Here is a 26,713-nt window from a genome sequence, read left to right on the forward strand (position 1 = left end):
AACTCATCTATAGAGAAAGAACTGATAATATCTGAAAACAGATGGGAACACATTTTTTTTCCATTTTTTTTCCTCCTCTTTGACAATTCCTCAACCTAAAGTTTTGGGTTTTTTTGACTGTTTTCTCTCACAACCTAGCTAATGTAGGAATGTTTTCCATGACTAACTATTTTAAAGAGACTGTGGAGCTGTTCCTAGAAAGATGTGATGGTATGTAATTCAGAGTATATTCAGCTATTGCTACTATTTTTCTTCTACTCATTGCCAATAGAAGAGGATCCTTTCCAATTGGCTGCTTAGCTGGAAATAAGTAGCATTCAAAAAGCACTAATTGTCAAGGAAAGTCTCATTCTTTTTTTTTTTTTCTTATTGGCTACATTTTAGTCAGAGGGTCACATTTTAAGCCTAGGCTCATCACTGTCTGGCAATGAAATATACTCCATTAATATGGGCCCCTTTTCTTTGCTTCTGTGTCTGTTCTTTTTTTGGGGGGGGGCAATGGTGGTTAAGTGACTTGCCTAGGGTCACACAGCTAGTAAGTGTCAAGTGTATGAGGCTTAATTTGAACTTAGGTCCTCCTGAATCCAGGGCTGGTGCTTTATTCACTGTGCCACCTAGATGCCCCCTCTGTGTGTGTTCTTATTGGAGAAAGTTAATATTTGTGAGCTTCAAGAAAATGGTATGCAAGGCCATTAAAGGCTCAAGAACCAGAAGCTATTTCAATTTTGTAGTCTGCTGAGATAATGAGGAACAAAGACCTGACCAAACAACCTGTTTGACCCAACATAAAAGGAAACTGGTCAAGAGGGTCCTGTAACAATTCATGCTAAATTCAGTATGTTCTAAGTATGGAATAAATCAATAGAAGCTTATCTCAAACCTTTTTGTGTGCTTATTCCTGTTTCCTATATTGTTAGCTATTTTATATATGGCATGACATTTTATGAAATTTATTCTCCCATTGTGTTGTATTACAAATTATATATTCTTCTAAATTGATATTGCTTTTTTTGGCTGAAAGTATCTTGCATTTTGTCAAAGGGAATCATGTTTGCTTTCCAAGGAAATTTCTAACTGGTTTTGACTTCATTGTGGCAATTTGTTTTCCAGTAGTTAAGCTTTTAAAAGATATGTCAATAATACCTTTTTCCATTTCCCATTATTTCCCACATTAAGGATTTGATTCAGTAGACCACAATGAAGCTGCATCAAGTCTTTCCAGTTTCAACTCATTTTAGACCTTCTAATTTGATTTCATGGTTACACAAAGAGTTTGGTCTAATAACCTGTGCAGGGGAATTAAATGAATTGAAAATGTCTATTGTCCAGACTATGCCATCCTCTTGAATGACCAGCTAATTGAATTAGTTGTACATTAGTGTGTACATTTGGAAAAATAGCATAGACAATGAATAGATACAGAATTGAATTGGAGGAAGAAAATATGATTGATTGCAGTTAGGAAAGAGAGCAATATTTTAAAAGATCCCTTTACAATTATTATTAAATTTGTAACACCAACAAACTGAAAACCATTTAAAAGACCCAATACTTCAACATGTTGTTGATGTTGTTGATGTTGTTCCCTTTTTGTCCCTTGAGATTTAGGGATTTTCTCCTTGAATGACATAATGACCTCTCTCTTTTTAAAGCTGAGGTCATATCTTGCTTCCATTTAAAGAAGACATTTATTTTCTGGCATTTCTGTTTGATGATAATAGTAATAATAATAATGATATCTATTGTTATTATTATTGATGACATTTACATTGTGCTTACTATATGCCAGGTACAATGCTAAGTGCTCTACAATTATTATTTCATTTGATCCTCATAACAATCTTGGAAGGCATGTGCTACTATTATCTCCATTTACGGATGAAAAAGCTGAGGCGAACAGGCTGTCTGCCCATGGTGAGAGAGTTAGTATCTAAAGTCTGCTTTTAATCCAGGTTTTCCTGACTTCAGGTCTAGCAATTCAAGCACTGAACTTCCTAAACCTAACTGCCCATTATGTTGGATAAATGGGTTTATTCACTCCACTGTCTGTGATCATCTTTTGCATAATTAACATTTTTGGGGGGGTTTTTTTGTTTGTTTGTTTTTGTTTTTGTTTTTGGAGGGGCAATGAGGGTTAAGTGACTTGCCCAGGGTCACACAGCTAGTAACTGTCAAGTGTCTGAGGCTGGATTCAAACTCAGGTACTCCTGAATCCAAAGCCAGTGCTTTATCCACTGCGCCACCTAGCTTCCCCGCTCATAATTAACATTTAATAAAAAAGAGTCAAACCTGAAACTAAGAAGCTTTGGTGCTTTTGAATCTACAAATCATGCTCCCAGATCAGCAGTATTTACAGGGGCATGAATAATTAATCCTAGTGTATTACTTCTTTCTCTCTTAAATAAACACAGAGTAACCAGTTTCACAGTCCTATTTTTTTTGTGGGGGGGGGGTGAGGAAATTTGGGTTTAGTGACTTGCCCAGGGTCACATGGCTAGTAGGTGTCAAGTGTCTGTGTCTGGATTTGAATTCAGGTCCTCCTTACTCCAGAGTCAGTACTCTATCCACTGTGACACCTAGCTGCCCCATTCACAGCCCCTTCTTTTGCTCCTCTCAAGTCAAGAAGCACGCAGTATTCCATGGAGAAGAGTTGGCAAGGTTTAGATTATACATACATGCATACATGCATTCAAGCATACATGCATGCATACATACACACATACTATATGTGTGTATATATCTGTGTATATAAGTAACATATTGCTACATACAAAAGAAATAATTTACATTATAGAGTTATTGATAGAAGAATATTTTGTAAGATTTAAATCATTATATTACTGTGAAGTTTATCTTGAGTAAAATAAGGTCAATTCAATATGTAGGCCAAAAGGTGACTGTCTTTTTAAAACTTCTATTTAAAGTGTCTGTTTTTAAAGTACACATTTGGGGGAAAAAAAAAAAAACTTTGCTCTTGAATGTTTCATCACTTACCTGGCTTTAAAAACATGCCTTATATAATATTATGAACATTGTTTAATAAAACTTCATCTATTACTTATGTTTGCTATTTAACACTCCCAATTTCAATTTTCACTTTGTTTTCATGGCCATAATGGTTATCTCTTCTTAATTATGTAATTACTATAGCTAACATAACTAACATTCAGTTTGCAATTATAATTAAATTACATAACCCTTATAGGGTAGAACATAATAATTTAACATATTTGGCCTTTTAAAGCTAATCTATAAGATTTGAAATGAGATTTGAAGTGGTATGTAAGAAATTACTGTAATTGTATTTAGAAGCACAAAATTTTTGACTTGCTTCTTAGGGTTTGTGAAATGTGAATTAATTTGAAAGACAGTTTTTAATATTAATTATCAATTTATTTTATGGTTGTATTTTGTTCCTCACATGATGTATTTGAAGCTAGTATGGCATATCAAATAGAGTGCTGATCTTGGCTTTTATAAGAATTTTGTTCAGATCCTGATCCTGAGGCTTATTAGCTTTATCATGGACTAGTAATTTAAGCTCTCTGCTTTAAGCAATGTTCTAATTAGAGCATCGTAGTTCTAAAGCTGGAAAGTACATCAGAAGCTTCCTAATTAAAACCCCTCCTTTTAGAAAAAACAAAACAAAAGAAAACACACTGAGACCCAAGGAGGTTAAACAACTTGCTTTTAAAGAAAACACAGATAGTATGGGATCATGAAGAGTTGGGATTTAGGTCCTCTGATTCCAGAGTCATTTCTTTTTCTTTTTTTCTTTCTTTTTTTAATCCTGTATCACATTGCATTTTCCAATTGTTTATTAAGTTTCCATCAGGTTGTGATCCAGGACTCCCCTATTGATGAAATCATTGATGTATTCATGCCTCTAATTTCTTTTAGTCTAATTTCTGCTAAAGAAAGTTTACATTGAGTATGGACTTCAAAATTTCTACATGCTAGAAAATACTATGAACTTCTAGAGTAATTTCTATTTTTTTCTCTGGAAATTCTTATTTTTTTTCTTTTATTTCATCATCTTCCCTTCCCTTTCTCTTCTTTCCCTTTCTCTTTTTTCTTTTAATTCTAGTACAAAAACAAAGCCATTGCCCAAATCAGCCCTATTAAAAGAAACTTTTAGAAATCAATGGATAATTATATATTTTACAATGATGTATAAAGAATGTTATGTAATTAACAATAGCTTGATTGAAATAAGTGACAAAAAACTTTAATTCATCAGTCCTATTAAGTATTTCGAATGACAAGCATGACTGCTTAGTTGTCACTCATAGCTCTTAATAACTTGAAGGTCAAATATTCTACCTTTGCTAGTACTAGTGTTTTTTCAATATTGAAGTTAAAGCCCAGTGCAATTCAAGACACATGGATGAATTTGCCCTTCTTTACTCAGGATAGGATGCAGCCTTACACTTACCTGTTTACACTGAGGAAGGCAGATAAAGTCACATAGGTATAATCAAAGACAAATGAACCATACAAAATTAAAAAACAAAAAAAACAAAAACCACAAAGCCTATGTCTCCATTGTCTGCTATTATACATGTGTGACACCTGTAACATACTCTTTTCATATAAGGGAACTCCAGAATAGCTTCTACAGGTCTAATATATCCTATGAGCCCATACTCATTCAAACTTTTCAATACATAACTGATGTGTTTACTTTTTTTTTTTAATGCAACCACAAGACAAACTTATTTAGTAGTAATCAAATTGTCTGGAAGACATGAAGTGGATCTTTTGGAATACTAAGCAAGTAACATTACCTCTCTAGGCCTACATTTTATCATTTAAAAATAAATGGGATCACAGGATAGCTAAGGTTTCTTCTCGATTTAACAACAGATTTATTTAAGAATCACCATGCTATATTAGTCAGAACTAAACATTGATCATACTCATGAGCCTGATGCATTAAGAAGGGTTGAACTTAAAATTGTGGAATGTGATTTAGAATCCAGGCTTTCCTTTGTGCTTCTTGTTTGACTCTGAGGAAGTCATATAACCACTTGGAGTCTTATTTTCTTCATCTATAAAATGAAATTGAATTAAAAGACTTCTAAGGTCTCTTTTTGTTCTAGGTATATAAATATGTGACAAAATAGGATGTTAGCATATCAGGTAAAGTCAATTTTAGCAAACACATTGACCCGTTAGCACCATTAAGTTAAGAGTAACAATAAAGGAAGGATAATAATTTGGGAAAGAAATAAAAGAATCTGCCTACGTATGTTTATTTTAAGTATTTAAATAGAAATGAACAGTTTAATGAAATAAATATAATTTATATTATTCAATATTTTGTTATTTTCTGTACAATCTAAGTGACATTGAGACTAGGGCTTTCGAAGTGTGTGGTACATAATAAAAACCCTATAAATGTTGATTTCTTCTTATCATCATCATCATTATCATCCTTATTTCAGTGGTAACTAATGTTGATTTTGTTGATTTTGCAATGGTAATAAAAACTAAATTATTTATGATTTGTTAAAATAATAATATTTAAACATTATATAAATTTATGTAAATAACCCCCTAAAGAATAAGCTAGTCTAAAAATGGGGGGCAAGATATGTTTATTGCTAAATCTTCCAGAAATTTATAAAGTAACTACAATCTAGGGGGGTAGTAGATATTTTATCTTATACATGATATATTTATAAATTCCAGATTGCATGACAAGTATATGGTATTTGCTAATTCCACTTATGTTCACATTTAATTGTGGCTATTTTTATTTGTTTTTAGTGATCATTATCATGAAATTCTATTTACCAATGCTAAAGGCTTTTATTAATACAACTGTATGATAGTAATGCTAATGAAGACAATATATTATAAAACATAAAAATGAACTTGCATAAAAGTTTTGGGTTTTGTAATGATTCTTTGCAATGTTCTATAACTTTTACTTATTTCATATTAGGTTCAATATATACTAGCCTTACAATGGACAGCAATTAAGATGCAATTTATTCATGTCATTTTATAAAACTATTAAAAAGAATTTGATATGACTTGAATCAGCATGATTTTACTACAAAATATCACAGATAATTCTAGTTTTTTGCTTCAATATTTCATCAGCCTCATTTTAACACTCATCTTTAATGTAGTCAGAATTTTTTAGAGGTAATATATGTCAAATTTTATTCAAAATTTTATTCCTTTCATTTCTAGACACTATTTTTCACCCCCACCTTGCCATCAGAATTCCCTAGCTAATTTAATTTGTTTTTCTCTTACAAAGGACAAAAATAAATTATATAAAAATAGCAACTGTCAAATATGAAAAGACTTTTCAGTAAATTGCAGAACTGAATAGCTTGACTTACCATTTTTCTAACAGTTGAATAAATATCTGGTCACATAGCAAGGCACATTTTCAACATGTGATTTCTTGACCTCATTACCAACAGATCTCTAAGATAGGGCCTGGTTCTTCTGACCATTCTAATCATCAAACGGATCAGTATATCAACTAATCTGGAATTTGATTCATTTGAAAAACTAATTTTTATTAACTATTAAAATAAAATAATTCATAGATCCTTAAAATGAATATGAACATAGCCTAATTAATATAGGGATATGGAACATATAAAATGAAAATTATATATCACGTTTGGCTTCATTCAAGATTGTGATATTATAACTTCTTGAGCAATAAAAAAAGAAAAAAAAATCCACAGTCTAATTCTTTCTTGATTCTCTAAGGTGTTTATGCCCAAGCATTCTCCCAAGAGAATGGCTAAGGTAGACCACAGCAAATAGTGGTTAAACCATTTCAATTAAGATATTCTGATTCATTCAGAAGCCCATGGGCTTATATTTTAATATTTGACACTCTAATAACTTACCATTTTAGGAATACTCATTAATTTCACAAGGTCAATATGTATGTATATGTATACTTGCATGCATATATGCATGTATGTGTATATGTTTATGTGTCTGAATATATACATGCTTTTTATTAATTTCTTTATTTTTTCAAATATTTCTTAATCACATTTATTCTGGTTTGGCTTGCATCAAAAGTATTGACACCTTGGAGTACATTATTTCTTTCTTTAATTTCTTTTAAAAGTATCTTATTTTTTTCCAATTTAATGTAAATATTTTAACATTCATTTTAAAAAATTGAGTTCCAAATTTTCTCCCTCCCTCCCTTCCCTCCTAACTAAAATGGCAAGCAATTTGATATAGCCTATATATGCACAACCATGTAAAACACATTTCCATATTAATCATGATGTGGAAGAAGAAAGACCAAAATGGAAGAAAAAAATCATGAAATAAATTAAAAAGTGAAAATAGAATGCTTTCATTTGCATTCAGACACCATCAGTTCTTTCTCTGGATGTGGATAGTATTTTCCATCATGAGTCTTTTTGAATTGTCTTGGATCATTGCATTGTTTAGAAAAGCTAAGTCATTCATAGTTGATCATAGCACAATGTTACTATTACTTCATATGATGCTCTCCTAGTTCTGCTCCCTTCACATTGTATCATTTAATGTAAATCATTCCAAGGTTTTTTTTTTTCCTGAAAAATGTCTGCTCATCATTTATTTTTTTCTTTTTCTTTTTTTAATCTTTTTTTGTGGGACAAAGGGGATTAAGTGACTTGCCCAGGGTCACACAGCTAGTGTCAAGTGTCTGAGGCCAGATTTGAACTTAGCCAGTGCTTTATCTACTGTGCCACCTAACTGCCCCATGCTTATCATTTCTTATAGTATGATAGTATTTCATAACATTCATGTATCACAACTTGTTTGGCCATTCCCCAGTTGATAGGCATCCCCTCACTTTACAATTTTATCTACCACAAAAAGAGCTTCTATAAATATTGTTGTACATGTAAGTGCTTTTCCCTTTTTTAGGATCTCTTTTGGATACAGACCTAGTACTTGTCTTATGGGCATAGTTCCAAATTGTTCTCCCAAATGGTTGGATAGAATTCACAACTCCACCAGCAGTGCATAAGTGTCCTAATTTTCCCACATCCTCTCCAACATTTATCATTTTCCTTTTTCTGTAACAGACAATCTGATAGGTATGAAGTCACTACATTATTATTTATCTGATAGGGATGAGGTCATTATATTATTTATTACAGAGTCTACTCAGCATCCCCTATTTCCTGATTTCATTTCAAAACTGAACCTGATTTAAGAGAGTGGTGTCAGAGTTAACTACAATACCCCCAAAAGAAACATAAAGATAAATTAACATAAAATTCCAATATGAAAGAAATGGAGATAACCTGAAGTCACTGTTTTTGGAACATACCAGAAAAGGTTTCCCCAAATTTTGGCTAAAGCTCTTGAATTTTTCTGTGAAATACATTAAATATAGGCAATAAATCATCATGAAACATTTATTAAGCAAGGATTATGTGCTATCTGGAAATTTATTCTGATTTGGGGTCCCTACCTTTGGGCTGAGATTAGAAAGCCTTGGGCCCTCAAGGTTTTTTCTGTGTGGGAGGGGCTGGTGCCAAAAAGCCCTTTGGGTTGGCTGTAAGAATAACCAGGTCAGATGGCTGGGGGAAAAAAGTCCCAGCTCCCTCCACCCTGAGAGGATCTATCCCAGAGATCTCAGACTCGTCCAGGCCGGGCTCTGGCATAGCCCATGCTGAGGTCCCAGGCACAGCGGGGGACATGGGCCCCTGGGTATGGTCGAGCATCCCCGGCCACAGCCCTAATGCGGCTGGTGGATTAGTTTGGCATGTGCGGGGGTGCAGGGAGCCCCAAGGTTTGAGTGGTTAGAAGGAAGATATATACTGGGGAGTTAGACAGTAAGGGGCTGGAGGACTGACAGAGCAGACAGACAGAACAGGAGATGGTACAGGAGGTTGGAGAAAGCAAGGAGGCTGGTGGATGGGGGTGGGGGAGGGGATGCTGGAGCATTAGGAGAATGATAGAAGAAGGTCCATTGGTATGCACGAGGAGGATAAAAATTTCCAAGCATGGCGGTTGGAAAGAGATGCGCTGGGAAAGCAGTCAGGTTGTACATTTTTGTTTAAATTGTATCTCATAAATAAACTCTGCTTTGATTATTTAGTTAAGAGGTTTCTTAATCTTTTGCTTATCAATTTGGGAGCAGTGTGGAGAAATTTTTAAATGACACATATTAAATAATAGCAGTCAGATAGCCAGTGAGTCAAGAGGCCACAGATTAGTCCTCCAGTCATATTAGTCCCCCCAAATTATCCAAGTTAGTAAAAATAATGCTTATATTTGAATGGCAACCTAGATGGGACTTACAGCCAAATTATAATTTTTCATAAAATCATAATTTTCTATATAAGTTCAGGTATATAATTTTTTCAGATTAGTTATAGTTAAATTATTTTTTTATAGCTAGATACTGTACTAAGCTCTTGGAATATAAAACAGGGGAACAGTCACTTACCCTCAAGGAATTCACATTTGCATGGGGTGGACAATTTGCAAAGAACTAGGTACAAACAAAATATGTATAGGAGAAAATTGCAGGTAATCACAGAGGAAGGCACAAGCTTTAAGGAGCATGGAAAAAGACTTCTGATGGAAGTGTGATGTTAGCTGAAAGCTAAAGGAATCCAGGGAAGCCAGAAAAAGAAGGGAAGGGAAAACATTCCCATTATGGGGGCATCCAGTGAAAGTGCATGGAGGAGGGAGATTGAATGTTTTATAAAAGAAATAGCAAGGAACCTAGTCTCATTGAGATTATAAATTGTACAAGTTGGCAATGTAACCAGTATAATTGTCACGCAATGGGATAATTAAAAAGTGTATAGGGAGTATGCTTCTGCTACTTCAACATTATTTTTGAGAACTTTTTTTTTTAAAAATCACCTTAGTAAATCATATTTTCAATCTGTTCTTGTTCTGCTATTTTCATTATACTGATTAATAAGCTTTTATTTATACGTGGTAAAAAAACGACAGTGATAAAACTGAATCATAGTGGAAGTAAGAGCTCTAGAGATCAAGTTACACTTCTGATTTATCTTAGTGTTGCCCAGACTGTGGACACTATTTTCAGCAGCTTATTGCTTTGGGTGTGCTCATTTGCATAAGGATGAGGACATTTTCAGGCCAGTGAGCCAAACAGCCATCTGTAAAGTATCTCTGTGCCACCAGCTGAAGAGCAGGAAGGGCTGGAAATAGAGGGACTGATCATCTGTAAATATAAATGGAAATGTAAACACTCCTTTATGAAATTACAACAAGGATTTTTGTTGATGATTCTAACTTAATTTCTCAAAAATATAATTTTTTATGCTTTAACATGAGAAATTATTCAAATGTGGTTATAAAGATATTTTTAATAAGGTTCCAATTTCTCACCAAAGTTAAGTAAGATAACTTTAAAATTGAAGGTATTGTAAAGGACATTTTTCCAAACTTCTTATTCTACAGATGTGAAAAGTATACCCAGGAAGATACAGTCATAATGTCACACAAGTATAAAGTAGCAGAGCTGGTACCCATCTTTTGAATGGGAAACCCATTGTTCTTTCTATTATATCATAAATTGAAGCAATAGCAAGATATCACTGTATTTAAGAATCTGAGTTACACATGTATAAAGGTGAATCCTGAAATTACTGATGTAGCATATTGCTGCATTTTAGGGTTTACTCATTATTCTGTTGGAGCCCCTAGGTTAGTGTGAAAAACTGTAGGTTACAAGAGCATTATAAAAGACCATGCTGCTTGGCATTAGCAGAAGTAATTTCTCAAAGATAGCTCCCTATCTGTATACAAGTGAAATTATATATGAATATATGGATGGTAATATGCATATACACATGCATTTGTCTTAAGTCCATTTCCCCATCAAACCAGTCATTATAATCATCAGTCAGCTAATAAACTGTTAAGTGCCTACTATGTGCCAAACACTATTCTTAGCATTGAACAAAGAAGAGCTCAGAGTCTAAGATGACATGCAAACCACTACGTTCAAACAAGCTATATACAGGATAGCTAGGAAAAATCAAGAGAGGAAAGGCACTAGTATTAATAGAGAATGCTAAAAGCTTGGATATTGATGTGGCATAATGGATAGAGCACTGGGCCTGGAGTCGGAAGATTTCAGTTCAAATCTGTCCTCAGATATTTACTAGTTGTGTGATCCTGGGCAACTCACTTAGCCCCTGTTTTCCTCAGTTCCTCAACTGTAAAATGGGGACATAGTGGAGAAGGAAATTGAAAATGACTCCAGTATCTTTGCCAAGAAAATCACGCAAAATCCACAGATTCATTAAAAAAAGTTGTCATATTCATCATAGAGGATTGGAATGCTAAAGTAGAAAATCAAAGATAATTGGAATGACAGGCAAGTTTGGCCTTTGAGTACAAAGTGAAGCAATGCCGAGGCAGAGTTTTTTCAAGATAACTTACTGGTGATGACACTATTTTTCAACAACTCCAAATATGAATCTAAACAGGGAAATCACCAGATTGCCAATACAGCTATCAGACTGATTATATAATTTGCAGCCAAAGTTGGAGAAGTTCTATACAGTCAGTTAAAAGACCTGGAACTGAATGTGGCTTCTTATTGATAATTTCAGACTTGAATTGAAGAAATTAGGGCAAATCATCAGACCATAGACATATGACCTAAATAACAACCCATATGAATGTGAATTAGAGGTGATATATAGCTTTTTTGTGGGGAGGGGCAGGGCAATGAGGATTAAGTGACTTGCCCAGGGTCACACAGCTAGGAAATGTCAAGTGTCTGAGGTTGGATTTGAACTTGGGTCCTCCTGAATCCAAGGCCAGTGCTTTATCCACTGCACCACCTAGCTGCCCCCCAGATAGAGTTTTCTTAAATGGCCAGTGCAAAGAAATAGAAGGAAACAACAGAACAGGATAGATAAGACATCTCTTCAAGAAAATAGAGATATTAAGGGAAAATTTCATGCAAAAAAATGGGCATGATAAAAGACAAAATTGGTAGGGATTTAACAGAAGCAGAAGAGATTAAGAAGTGGCAAGAATACACCAAAGAAAGAACAGATTTTACCATCACAGATAACTGAATTGTTGTGGTTATATCCCTTGATCATTTATCAGTTGAGGAATAGTTCTTATTTTTATAAATTTGACTCAACTCTCTATATCATATGGAACATATTTGAACAGTAAATAATATGTAAACTTCAAGGAAGATGGTAGGGAGAGGGGCAGCTAGGTGGCGAAGTGGATAGAGCACTGGCCCTGGAGTCAGGAGTACCTGAGTTCAAATCCGGCCTCAGACACTTAACACTGACTAGCTGTGTGACCCTGGGCAAGTCACTTAACCCCAATTGCCTCACTAAAAAAAAAAAAAAAAAAGATGGTAGGGAGAGTGGTTTTTAGCAAAATTCCCAACTGTACTTCTAAACAATAAAAAAATATATGTAACAATGTTTTATATATATATAACTATTATAGTAAGAAGGGATCATCTTGTTTTACTCCTGTATTTATTGGGAAAACTTCTGGTATATATCTATTAGCATGTACATTTTGTTTTATGATATATAACTTAATAATATTTTTAAAACTTTATATCTTTGATCATCTATAAATTGGGGAATGACTCTAATTTTAATAAATTTGACTGTTAGACAAATTTGCTTCTAATGTTTTTCATAGTTACTATTGCTAACTATATTTTTTGGGTAGAGGGTACACTTTCCCAGGTTTCAGGGGTTTTTTGCATCTGTCTTCAGAAATAATTCTAGGCTGGTAACACAGTGGATAAAGCAATGACTTTGGATTCAGGAGGACCTGAGTTCAAATCTGACCTCAGACACTTGACATTTACTAGCTGTGTGACCTGGGCAAGTCACTTAGCCCTCCTTGCCCGGTAATAATAGTAATAGTAATGGTAATAGTAATGGTAATAGTAATAGTAATAAATAGTAATAGTAATAGTAATAGTAATAGTAATAGTAATAGTAATAGTAATAGTAATAGTAATAGTATTAGTAATAGTAATAGTAATGGTAGTGGTAATGGTAATGGTAATGGTAATGGTAATGGTAATAGTAATAGTAATAATAATAATAGAAAAAGAAAAAAAAGAAAGAATTATACAAACCTGTAAGTTTTCAGTTCCTCCAAGGTATCTTGATCTAAGGAGAAGTGTGTTTACTTCTCTCCTGGCCTATGCTTTGGTCTGTGAATGACCTCAAGCATTTTTTTTTGTCCTGGAAATGTGACCAGCATCCTCTTTCCCCTTCAGCTGCAAACTCTGGTGTGCTAGCACTCTTCCTCATCCTTGGACTGACACTCAGGTCTTTGACCAGCATCCAAGTATGGGCAATGCGACAGAACCTTGCTCCCCTATGCCACCACAGGGACCCCTGTAATCTCCTTCTGGTCATTAATTTGACCTCCTTATCATTTTGGGACTGAGAACTCCAGAAGGAGCCAGTGCTGTTGATGATTCAGTGGCTCCTAAGGCCTACCCCTGATTTGCAGGGGCCAAGACTGTACTGGTATGACCTGCACAGGACTGTACTCCATTCTTACCCTGGTTCAACAGACTTTTACTCTCAACATTCTAAGTTCTCTTAGGGTGAAAAAATGTTTCACCCTGTCATTTTGTAGGTTCCAGAATTTGTTCTGAAGCATGATTTAAAGTTATTTGGAGGGAATTTGGGGAGGGCTAAGATGATTCCGTGACTTTTCTCCATCACCTTGGCTCCTTTCCTTCAGAAATATTCTCTCTTTTTAGTGAGGCAATTGGGGTTAAGTGACTTGCCCAGGGTCAAACAGCTAGTAAATGTTAAGTGTCTGAGGACAGATTTGAACTTAGGTACTCCTGACTCCAGGGCCAGTGCCTAGTTGCTCCCGGAAATATTCTTAATCCATTTTTTCCTGTGAATTGTTAAGGTGATCTCTTCTAAGTGGTCAAGAATATTCTTGAAGTCATTTGAAGCTTGGTGGGAGTTGGTCAGTCAATAAGAAATTACTAAACACTTACTGTGTGCCCTGGTATTGTACTAAGTTCTTAGGATACAGAGGAAGATCAAAATAGTCCCTGTCTTCAAAATAGGTGGCATTAGCAGCTAATAGTGGGGTCTGTGAAGGTTGAGATAAAGAAAGGCGTCCTTCTGAGCGCTGGATTTGATCTGAGACGCTTTCTCTGATTGTACATAGCATCTTCCTTAAGTCCAAGTCTTGCCATGTTTTGTAAATCAACTTGCTCATCATTTCCTATACTACAGCAATATTCCAATGCAACCACATCCTATCAATTATCTGTGAACATTTCCCCCCAGTTTTTTGCATTCCTTCTTTTCTACATAACTTTTATTTATACAGAGAATTTTTAATTTAAAAGAATCAAAATTAGCCATTAGCATCTCAAAGAATGTATATATCTGGTGAGGAAAACAACATTTAAATAACTATGTATAACAAAAGATAACAAAATAAATTGAGGATAATCAACAGAAAGAAGACACTTCTATGGGGAGGGGGGGAGACTAATAAAGGCTTCTTTAGAAAATGAGAGTTTAGCTGGGAGCTGAAAGAATCCAGAGAAACCAGGAGATATGAGGAGAGAGACAATTTTAGGTATGGAGAAAAATCAGTGAAAGTACAAGGAGGTGGAAGATGGAATGCCTTGTGGGAGACAGGGAACCATCTATTCTTTTTATATGTTTCCATCAAGGATATGCTCAGTGCAAAGATATGTTTTAGTTAATTCATATTAAGATTTTTTTACAGATGAGGAAGTATATGAGTCAGTTATTGAAGAATCACATTTTTACAAAATAAAAATTACTTTCATTTTCCCTTCAAATGCTTCCTAAAATGTCATTAAATACTTTACTTAAACATGTTATATTCAAAAGTATTTTATCACATCTGTTTCCAATTGGGCAGGGGGGGGAGGGGGGGAACCTGATTTGAAAAAAAATGTTTTCCAAATTCCTCAGGGATTTATCATTTATTGCAACACATTATGCTACATAATTTCATATGCTAGAAGTATTAAAGGAAAGAAGAACTTTAATATGTCTATAACCTTAGAAAATTATAGTAAGAAATATGAATCTAGAAACTTCAAGCAATTAGTTAGGTTAGGTGATACATGAGAAAATTGAATCTTTGTTTCTAACTAGAATGGATTCAAGGGATTTAGTCCCCTCACACATCTTGTCAGAAAATAATGACATGTAATGCTTCATAAATTATAAAACAAGCATTGGTTTTAGAGTGACATGAATTTTGAAAAGCTTATGTCACTTGTAAGCTGTGAAGGATAACCCTCTATAATCTCCTACTGATGAAAAATGAGTTGTTTTTCTTGTATTATCTGAGGTCAGTTTTGAGTTTAGTGAACTATAGTTGTAGTTCATTTTCTCATCCTACTCATTTCTAATTCACAATGAACACACTCTACCATTTCATAATAAAAAGAAAAACCTTAACCCATCTGCTCCAAATCAGGATGATATCTTTCAAAGTCTATACTTTTTTTATTCTCTTTTCAGTAATTCAATAATGAAATTCAAATCAAGATGAATCTCGAATAGGTATTTTAAAAAATACCTAAACATTTATATTATTTTACTGAAAAATGTTAACGTGTAGATCTTAAGACCAAGCCTGATACTAATGCTTAGGGCTAAATATTCTTCCTTTTGGGGTTATGCAAAGGACATTATGTAAAGTTGTTTTATCTAGCACATTGGGTCATACTTTTTTTTTCAAATTATTTTAGAATTATGGAAGATGATTTGCTCATAATCCATTTTTTTTTAGTTCCTCACTGGACATTTTTTTCATATTTCTTCTCTGTTAGACTTCAAAGCCATTGTTTGCCTATTTAATTTAATAGTATAGAAATATTATTATTACATTCCCATTTATCTTTTTTTTTTTTGGTGAGGCAATGAGGGTTAAGTGACTTACCCAAAGTCACACAGCTAGTAAGTATCAAGTGTCTAAGGCTGGATTTGAAATCAGGTCTTCCTGAATCCAGGGCCTGGTGCTTTATCCACTGCACCACCTAGCTGCCCTTCCCAATTATCTTAACATCAAATTAACAATTTATAAGAATGCATCCCTCAATAAAAAAGAAAAATGTTTTGTTGATTCAAAACCATTTTACTTTGATTGATAATCCATGGTTGTAGAGAACTCATTGCATAATTTTCTGCCAGACATTTGGCAATGATTCCATCAGGACTGTCTACATCATAAACTGAACCTTCTTTTCTATGGCTTCAGTTTTCTTTCAATACTTTGAGATTTTGTTTTGTTTTTGCTGAACTGTCTCCTACTTTCTTTTTATTTGTAAGTTTTGAAATTTGACTTTGTTCCAAGAAGATGAAACAGAAAGTAGGAATAAATGTTCATGATGTCACTGATTGTGAGGATATTTATTTGGAAATGAAAGAATGATACATATGCATATATGTCTATATATACATACATACACACATGCATGCATGTTTATATATATATATATATATATAGCTATTTAATCTATCTATTGCAATGGTATAGAGGAAAGAATAAAGCTTTTAAGTATGGAGATTTAGGTTCTGCTCCCAGTTCTACTACTAATTGTTTGTGACCATAGCAAGTTACTCCATATATCTGAATTTTATTTTTCACATTCCAAAAGTAAGGAAGTTAGACTTGATCAGTGGTTCTCAAACATTTTAATGCCAGGACCCTTTTTATATACTATTAAAAATTATTGATGACTTCCAAAGAGGTTTTGTTTTTTTTTTTTCTGTGTAGGCTATATCTAATGATATTTACCATAAAGAAACTAAATCTGCTAAAATTTTAAAACATTTAATGAGTCCATTTGACTCACCCAACTGCCAAAGGGGTACATGATAAATTAAGAAAAACAAGGTAAGAATGTGTGATTTAAGTAGAGAATGGACTTTTTTTTACTTTCATAAATGAAAATAATAAAATAACTATGAATATCAGATTGCACAAAAAAAGATGTTTCAAAAATTGTATTTAGAGAAGCTATAGAATGGCACATTTAGCAAATGGCAGAAATAAAGGGAGAACAAAATCTCCTGATTTCAAATCCAGTGTTTTGTTTTGTTGTGTTTTGCATTAGAGCACATTGATTCCTTCTACCTTGCTGATTTCCTACATGATAGACTTTCAAGTTAGCTTGGGAATTAGCAGAAATGTGAGACTTTTACTTTCCTTTAACTGTTCATCCAACAAGTGAGGATGTTAAACTGTTTTGAGTCCCACAAAGTATTACTTAAGTTTTTGTATAATCTGTGTCCAATGCATTACTATTTACTTCATGATTGTGAGGGAAAAATCCATCCTCTTCTCAATAATTCTCAGGAACTCAGCAGCAAGGTGACAAAGGCTTTATTTTCTTCTCATGAGAAGGAGGCACCCTAGTGTTCAGCTAGTGAGTGCCCCGAAAGGGGGCTCGCAGGCCCTGTTTTATACCCTAGTCTCTAACGTGAATGGACCCTCCCCTTTTTCATCAATGGTCCAATTACTCAAGCGTTACAATCTAAGCGCAAAAAATAGCTAATCAGAACGCAGTATTCCCACCCCTCTTCCTTGTATGGTGTAAAAATTAATTATTAATAACTATAACTAACCTGAAAAATTATATAATTGCATTTATGAAAAATGATACCTATATGAAAATGATAAGTTTAGAAAAATTATAATTGGGCCGTAAGTCTTGCCACGGTTGCCATTCAATTATAGAAATATTTTGAATTGACTAGGACTAATTTGGGGCTAAAGTGTGGATGACTAATCTGGGGACTTTTGACTGTTTGGCTATCTAACTGCTATTAATTTAATGTGGGCCACTTATAAAGTTCCACCACACTGTTCCACTCCCAAATTGATAAGCAAAATATTAAGAAGCCTCTTGACTAAATAATCAAAGCAGAGTTTATTTATGAGATACTATTTAAATTAAGAATACAGGGAAATAAAATGTACAACCTGACTGCTTTCCTGCAGTATCTTTCCACTGCGTTCTCTTTCCCACCTGCTGAGCTTCGAACTTCTTGAATACAATAAGGGCCTTAGCCGCCTCTCCTCAGGGCACTCAGGTACTTTATTCTAACTCCTCTTAATCTTCACTTTCTCCAACCTATACCCTGTGCTGCTCGCTTCTGTGCTCTCCATTGCCTCCTGTTCAGTCTGTCTTCTGCCACCTTTGCTCCTAGTCCTGCGTTGCTGTTTGTCTCGTCGTCCACCCCCCCTTGTCCGAACCTCTTCTCAGCCTCTCTCATCCGTCCTTGTCCGCCCCCCTTGCTGTCTAACTCCCAGGTCTATATATATCTTTTCTTCTCTCCACTCAAATCTCGGGGCTTCCTGCGCCCCCACAGACCAAGCTAATCTGCTAGCCAGGGCTGCAGCTGGTGGGGGGGGGTGGGGGGGGTGCTCGGGCAGCTCGTGCCTCAGCACAGACTATCCGGAATCTTTCAGATAGCTCTGCTCAGGTCAGGGGAACTGGGGGGGTTTTTTTCCTCCCAGCTGTCTGACCTGGACTCTTGTACAGCCCACGGGGCTTTTTGGCTTGGCTGAAGCAGAGGTGGAGGGGAAGAGCCCCTGAGGGCCTAAGGCTTTCTAATCTCAGCCTAAAGGTAGGGTCCCCAAATCAAAATAAATTTCCACAATGGGCATGACTCAGGAGTGGACCTTATACTTTCTTATATGGACACAACTCTGGAGTAGACCTTATTGAGACCAGGGCTCCTTGAACCATGTGACCTTGCTAACCTGAGGGGGAGGAGGGATCTGAGACCTTTGTCCTACAAACAGGTCAGGAGGAATATAACTGACTGTTATATCAACATTGAGAGGAGACAACTACCCATTTCTCACAATCCCTCCTCTTCATTTTTGACTATTTGGCTCCTCTCATTCCATTTATTGAATATTTCCTCTGCCTTTTGGTCTAAATCTGTGAATCCTATACTATCTAGGCAGATTAGAGCATCAGATGACTCTTTTTGCCCCTCTGGGCTGTGTTTCTTGTTTTATACTCAGATTTAGAGAAATGCTCAGATGGCATGGTAAAGGGGGTGGCCAGCTGCACCAACCCACAAGTCCCAGCCCGGTTAGGGGTAAGGTTGATCTTCCACCACAATACCACCATGGGTCAGCTCAGAGGAGGATCAGGGATGAAAAATCTACCTAGTTGTTCTCGGTTACTTCCCATGTTTGGACACAACTCATATTACCCAAGACCAGAAAACCTCTCACCCATCTGGAGAGACAGGTAGGATGGTTTCCTGGGACTCCAACAAAAGTGGGTATGATCTTTTCTGCTGTCCTTTTTATCACAGGGAAGAGTAGCTCCAAATCCCTGCAACTCTCACCCTTTGCCAACCCATTCTGGTATAATTGAAGGAGACACCAGAACCCCTCCAGGCTAAAGTGTGGACTTAGAGTATGGGCAGCTGGTCTTCCCAAAGCACTGACCCATTCCATCTGAGCATTTGAATCTCCAAACCCAGTCTCTGTCTCCACTGTCTGTATCACATCCTTAACTTCACTGGCCTGTAACTCAGGAGTTTCAGGGTTTCCTAATTTCCCTTCTGGATTTCAAGAGGTTATTTCTGGAGTCTTAAAAGGAAAGGGGGATGTAGGACTCATGAGATTTTCAAAGGATATTCCTATTCTTCCTACGGGATCAGTTCCTCCTTCAGATGCCCATATAAAAGATTCTTTTTGCTCCTCCACTACTTGTTTGTCTGAGCAGCTCCCACTACCCCAAAATGTTACCTCCCTTCCCCCTTTTCGTACCAGGCTTGGTATATTATACATTAAAGTCTTTTTAAACTTCACCCTCGGTTGATCAGATTCCTTATTCACAGTCCACTGCTCATGTTTTGGCTCTGGTTTTTCTTCTGGAAAAGGTGACCCTTTTACTTGAGAGTAGTGAGTCCAGTTTTGTTCCTCAGTCCTCAGTGCAATGTCAGTGTAAAGTAATACCAGGAACGGCCCTTCCCAATCAGGTTCCAACTTGTTGCTCTTCCAGGCTCTAATCAATACCTAGTCTCCAGGATTAAATTGGTGAGCTGGAAACTCAAGAGGAGGAGTCTGGGCTAGAAGTCCCCCTTCTGTCAGAGTAAAGAAACAGAGGCAGAGAGGGCAGAAATCTGAGAAACATGCTTTTCATTTCTATTATTGGGAACTCTGTTTCCCTTCCCAAGTAAGGATCACATATACATTTAAGGCTTGGCATACCCGATTTTCATTAGACCCAAATTTAGGCAAAAGGATCGAACCTCCCTTGAGGGGAACCCCAGCCCATATTTTATCATTCTCTTCTTGCATTTTCCTCTATACTTCTCAAGTTTATCCCAAATTTCTAATTTGTCTCCCTAAGGGCTGTCTTTGGGAATTTTGGGGAGGTATACTTTCTTCCTTTTCTGTATCACTAGAGATGGCATTCCTCATCTTTAATGAACCCTTTGAATTCTTGGGGACCATCCCTGCCTGGCACATTGCTTGGCACACCCGGTGCTTATGAACTCCAATCGCCTGGCACACTGCTTGGCCTGGTTGGTACGCCTGCAAAATCATAAAACCCATTTACAATAGCATGCAACAATTGCTAAATATTACCATAATTTCCATCTGTCAACAGTTTACCAATTAAAACATGGAATCAGTTTTCTCAGGATTTTAAAGTAGAATTCTCAAATATTTTTTTTTTAATTTTTTCATTTCTAAGAAAAAGCACTGAATTCACACTCCCCTTTCCCAAGCAAATGAATTGCCTGGGGCTAACGATCTTTATTAATCCCAGACTCTTGAAGGACCCATAGGCCACCCCCACCTTTCCCAAGCAAACCCTTTTGTTTTTCTAATGGGCCTAGTTTACCTGAGAAGTTTCCTGGGGCAAATTAAAAGAACCCCCTCCCCACAAAACCAAACCAAAGGACAGACACTCTGAGTAAAGGACCACCACCCTTCACTCCAAGTCTCCTCCACCCCCAGGGAAGACAAGATTAGGTGTGGCTGCTGTCCCTGTGGTGTGAGGGGGAGAGAGAGACCTGAGGGATCTGGAGCTGCCCCTCACCCAAATTCCCTTAGCCAATCAGAACGCAGTATTCCCACCCCTCTTCCTCGTATGGGCATGACTCAGGAGTGGACCTTATACTTCCTTATATGGACACAACTCTGGAGCAGACCTTATTGAGACCAGGGTTCCTTGAACCATGTGACCTTGCTAACCTGAGGGGGAGGAGGGGATCTGAGACCTTTGTCCTACAAACAGGTCAGGGGGAATATGACTGACTGTTATATCCACATTGAGAGGAGAAAACTACCCATTTCTTACAATTATATAATGTGCTATATAAGGAGGTGACATGAAGAAAAAAATACTAAATTTGAAGTTAGAGGACCAAGATTTGAATCATAGCTTTATTAAGGTTAATTGACTTCTGCAAAATTATATAGGTAGCAATTAATAAAGCTATGATTCAAATCTTGGTACCATTTCTACTACTTTTTGCAGATGAAGAAAGGGTACTTGACTTGGTATCAAGATGACTTGGATACAAATCCTCCCCCAAACACTTAATTGTTTTGAGATGTTGGGTAAATCACTTAATTTGGGGGGACTCAATGTTCTCATCAGTAAAAATGAGGAAGTTGAAATAAGGTCCCTTAAAACTCTATATAACCTATAACAAAAAATGATGAAAGTCATTTTGTTATGGGCCTGGGGTACCTCAGAAGTTTTTGGAGGAAATCAAGGAACCTTCTACTTGAGAAACTAAACCAAAGGACAGACACACCTACAGAGATAAGAGGAACCTGATCAGGGCTGAGTTAGCTCCAGGATCACAACCCTTCATTCCAGTCTCCCCCACCCCTCTGGGAGATAAGATTAGGTGTGGCTGAAGCCTTTGTGGTTTGAGGGGGTCAGAGATGGCTTGAGAGATAGGAGCTACCTCTCACCCAACTTCCCCCAGCCACCACAAGTGGGGGATGGTCCTCCCTCAATAATGGAACTTTCCACAGTCAGATGATCACCCCATAGGTCTTCTATAAAAGGATTTGCCTGTCTCCTTCTTGAGGAGATAGGTATCTCAGAGAAGCACACCTCTGTGCCATGCCTTCTCCCCATGAGAAAAAGTTGGACTTCTCTCTTGGTTTCCTTTCCCTAGTGACAAAAAAAAAACAATAAAAATAAAAATAAATTATTCTACTTCGATTTGGGTTCAAGTAGGTGTAATTCTTTAAATAGGAATTCCTAAGAATTCCTGAAACCCCTACCAATTTTCCCCAGAACAATTTCTATCTCTAAATTCTAATATACTATAAATTTGGATAAAGCATTGATCTATTAAAAGCTTTTGTCCCTTCAGAAAATCATAGAAAATCATCTATAGGGGGGCAGCTAGGTGGCACAGTAGATAAAGCACCAGCCCTGGATTCAGGAGTACCTGAGTTCAAAGCCAGCCTCAGACACTTGACACTAGCTGTGTGACCCTGGGCAAGTCACTTAACCCCATTGCCTCGCCAAAAAAAAAATCATCTATAAGCATAACATTAAAAAAAAAATTCAATTTTCAGGGCCAAGACAGCAAAGTGAGGAAGGAACCCTCTGGAGCTCTTACAAATTTCCCCTCCAAATCAATAGAAAACTGCCTCTCAATTGTTGGAGTAGGAAGCAGCCTACCAGGGGCAGCTAGGTGGCACAGTGGAAAGAGCACCGGCCCTGGAGTCAGGAGTATCTGAGTTCGGATCCGGCCTCAGACACTTGGCACTTACTAGCTGTGTGACCCTGGGTAAGTCACTTGACCCCAATGCCTCACTTAAAAAAAAAAAAAAAGGAAGCAGCCTACCAGCCCAGCAGGAAAGGTTTGTCTTACCTGAGTGGTAATGAAATGAGGCCCAAGAGCAATAGCAGCAGGAGCAGCAGTAGTAGCAGTAGCAGCAACAGTTTTTTAAGCTCACAGCAGGGAGCCTGAGGCAGGGCTGTAAGACTGAGGCGATCCACCAGTGAGGAGCCACCCACCTGAAAACTAGCAGCCCCCTGGGCAAATGAGCAGTCTGTACAACACAGAGGGGGCCCTCACCAGGCACCCCACACTTAGCATAGACCACCAGGGTGACCTTGACCCCACTGATGAACAATAGTGAATCCCTGCCCATAACTAGTCAACAGGAAGTTCCCAACCCTGGGGCTTACCAACAGAGACACTCTTTTCCCAGCGCAAACCAACAGCAGTGGGCATCAACCCTCCAGCAGATTTGCAACAAAATCACCCCCTCCAGGGCCGCTAGCAGAATGAATCTGTTACCATAGGAACCTAGCTTCATTACCCCCACACTTGGGCAGATTTGCATAAAATTACTCCTCCAGGGCCTAACAGAGAGGTCCTGCTAACAGAACAAACCAGCAGCAGGACACCACCCCTGGGTTAGACCAACAACAAAATATCTCCTCCAGGGCCAAACACCAGAAAGAGGGAAGTTTACTCTACAGAGAAAGCAAGCAGTTAAAGCCCAGTAAATGCAACCAGTAAGACCCAGAGCCTCAGCACAAGTGCAGGAATAGAGCCCAACTCTCACTCTCACTCTCACTCTCGCTTTCTTTTTTTTGTTTTAGAATTATACATGGGTGGTCATGCAAAACATCTCAACAGTAGTCAGGTGGTGAAAGAAAACAAAAAAAGGAACTAACAAAAAATTGTGCTTCAATTTGTCTTCAGAAACCATCAGTTCTTTCTCTGTAGATGGATTGCATTTTTTGTAAGTCCTTCAGAGTTGTCTTGGATCATTATATTGCTGAAAATAACTAAGCCATTTATAGCAGATCATCTTACAATATTGCTGCTACTTTGTTTACATTACATTTCACTTTGCATCAGCTCATATATGTCTTTCTGGGGTTTTCTGATAGCATCCTGCTAATCATTTCTTACAGCACAGTGGTGATTCATCAAAATCTAATCCCACAATTTGTTCAGCCATTCCCCAATTGATGGGCATCTGCCCAATTTCAATTTCAACCTTTTTTTTTAATCTCTTTTAGGAATACCACTACTAGTTTGGTATCCTAAATAGAAGAATATACATGGTTTTATAGCCCCTTGGCCATAGTTCCAAATTGATCTACAGATTGTTTGAATCAGTTTACAACTTTACCAAGAGTGGATTAATATCTCATTTTCCCCACATACTGTACAACATTTGTCATTTTCCTTTGTGTTTGGGACAAACTGCTTCAGTTTACCCAAATAACTCAAGGAGACCACCAAGTCAAGCAGAGAGATTTATTACATCCTTGTGAGGATGGGCAAAACCCATACAGATTGAAGTCTTGCAAAGATAGGCCCAATCCTCTAGGCCTTTATCTTTTTTTTTTTTTTTTTTTGCACGTAGCCAGTACGGGAATTTATTTTACTTCACGACAATGATTGGTTACAAGGGTTTGGGGTTTTTTATGTTGTTCCAGGGAGGAGCAGATGGAAGGGAGACTAGACTTCTGTTCATCAGAAAAGACAATTTAAAGAAAAAAGTTTATTTTAGAAATGCTAAGACATTTAACATCAAAGTCTGGCTATGACTCTCCTAGGACATTTCACGATTGCTTGTTTTCCCAGAGCTACCTCCTACTGCCCAGATAAAACAAACAAAATTGTTTCACTATTACATATTTATCATTATCAAATCCTAGTTGTAAAAGACCCCAGGCCACAACTTTGGCCTGGCTGGGGGGGGGGGGGAGAAAGAGCAACTTTAAAAAGGTATTAGCATACTGTAGCCTATACTAGTCCAGAATGATTCTGAACACTAAACACAAAGTGTTTTTAATAACAGAAATACTATACTGGCTTTTAGAATGCAGTTATCTTCCAGCCCCTCAAGGGGCTTTGAAATTCCAACAAACTGAAGCTTTGCTGCCTCAATATTGAAAAAAAGCAGCTCAACCTTTAACTCATGAATAGAAAACCTAAAAATAACTATAGTGTTTTGGGGGGAAGGGAGAACAAGACACTGCTAATCATCATTAAACTTTACAGATCTGGATGCATTTCTGTCTATATAAAATAATTTATTTTTGTTTGTAGAAGCCGAGTAGCCGAGTCCAACTCCACGCTGCTGCTTCCAGCTCATTGCTCTGTCAAACTCCACTTGTAGGTTGTGCTGTAAGGTGGCGGCAGCCTGCTTGTTCAGAGCCATGTTTGGTTTCCCCAGGGTGCCTGGAGAACTACTGAGTGATGGGGAAGAATTCTTAAAGCCTCCCATAAGTCTCAGAAATTTCATCTTTTGGTCTGAATTTTCAAAAGTGGCTGTATCCCATTGCCCAAACTGTGTAGGCACTTCCACTTTGGTTTTGAGAGCTTCAGTTTTCCCAGATGCTCTATCAATTTCTTCTTGCAAGGCCTTTCTTCTGACCATGTCTATGGTGACTTCATCCAAGTTTCCCTTTTTCTCAGATAGCACTTCCAAGTCTGATTCATGTGCCATGCCCAGGCCTGGAGGGTCCTGCATCACTTTCCTACCTGCCGCCGTCTTTTTCTTCTTCTGAGCAGGCTCTTCAGCAGAGGGCAGCTCTATCTGTGTCTTAGATTTTTTCCCTTTCTTTTTGGTGCTGCTGGGGCTGTCTGCTTGGGGGACGCTTTCTTCCAATTCAGCCTTGGGCTGCTTCCTTTTGTGGCTTTTCTTTTTGCAGCTGCTGAAGGCATTGGGGTCCTCTACATGTCCCTCATTAACGGGCACATTAACAGTTCCATCCTCCTCCTCCTCTTGCCTGTAAGTCTTCTTCTTCTTCTTTTTCTTCTTCTTGGTGCCAGAGTCCCCGAGACTGCTGGGTTCCTGCTTCTCCTCTCCATGTCCCTGTTCTATGGGCTCACACGCCTTTTCTTTCTTCTCTTCCTCCACCTCCTCCTCCTCCTTCATAGGGTCAGAAAGGGCCTCCCTGGGCTCCTGGTCCAACCTCTTGTCCTTTTTCCGCTTTTTAGATTTTCTGTCAGAGTTCCCTTCCAGTTTTGCAGCCACCCCGTCTCTGCTCCTGGAGGGTGAGAGAGGGATGATTTTGTCTTCTTTCTCTTCCCTTTGCTTGGGGTCTCAGGCAGGCTTGGAAGCAGTTCCTTTCTGCTATGATGCTTCTTCAGGGAGTTGGTTCTGCCCATGGTCTCAGCCTCCGTGCTATCCTCATGGGGAGTTCTGTCTGTGCTCTCTGCTTCTTGGGTTTTCTTCTTCTTCTTTTTCTTTTTCATCAGGGGCATATCTGGGACCACGTCTGGGGGCGCCACATCCTTCTGGGATGGCTTTTTTTTGACTAGAGGTTCCACATCCAAGGTATCCTCCTCCACTGCCCTGGACTTTTTCTTCTTTTTCTTTTTTTCTCTTGTTTCCTTGCCAAAGTCCAATTTCTCCTCCTTGGCGATCATTGCTCACATCACCGCTCTCCTGGCTCCACGTGTGTACCGACTCTTCTCTAGGCCTTTATCTTAAGGGGAGGGGGAAACCTTCATATGCACATCATGAGCTCACAATCTAACATCCAATCCTGTCTCATCCAATGTGCATGCTTAGCTTGTGATCCATGTATGGAGACATGTCCAAGAAAAAAGGGGAAAAGGGGAAGAGTAACAGGTCTGAGGAATGTCAAAGAAAGAGGGAGGCAGAAATCACTCCCTTATCTGATTGCAATTAATCCATGACAGAGACTGGGGTTCTGACA

At 37.4% G+C, this 26,713-nt stretch overlaps 1 protein-coding gene across 1 annotated transcript; it reads right to left on the reverse strand.

Annotated features, from left to right (window-relative positions):
• Positions 1-24,832: 24,832 nt before the first annotated feature.
• On the reverse strand, positions 24,833-26,458 carry LOC122749880 (lysine-rich nucleolar protein 1-like). The gene is given in 3 exon segments (XM_043996442.1): positions 24,833-25,425; positions 25,495-26,027; positions 26,030-26,458. Coding segments are annotated over 3 exon segments (1,326 nt in total). The 5' UTR covers positions 26,421-26,458; the 3' UTR covers positions 24,833-25,023.
• Between the last annotated feature and the right edge of the window lie 255 nt (positions 26,459-26,713).

Source organism: Dromiciops gliroides, chromosome 3 (genome assembly GCF_019393635.1).
Source record: "Dromiciops gliroides isolate mDroGli1 chromosome 3, mDroGli1.pri, whole genome shotgun sequence".
Lineage (NCBI taxonomy): Eukaryota > Metazoa > Chordata > Mammalia > Microbiotheria > Microbiotheriidae > Dromiciops > Dromiciops gliroides.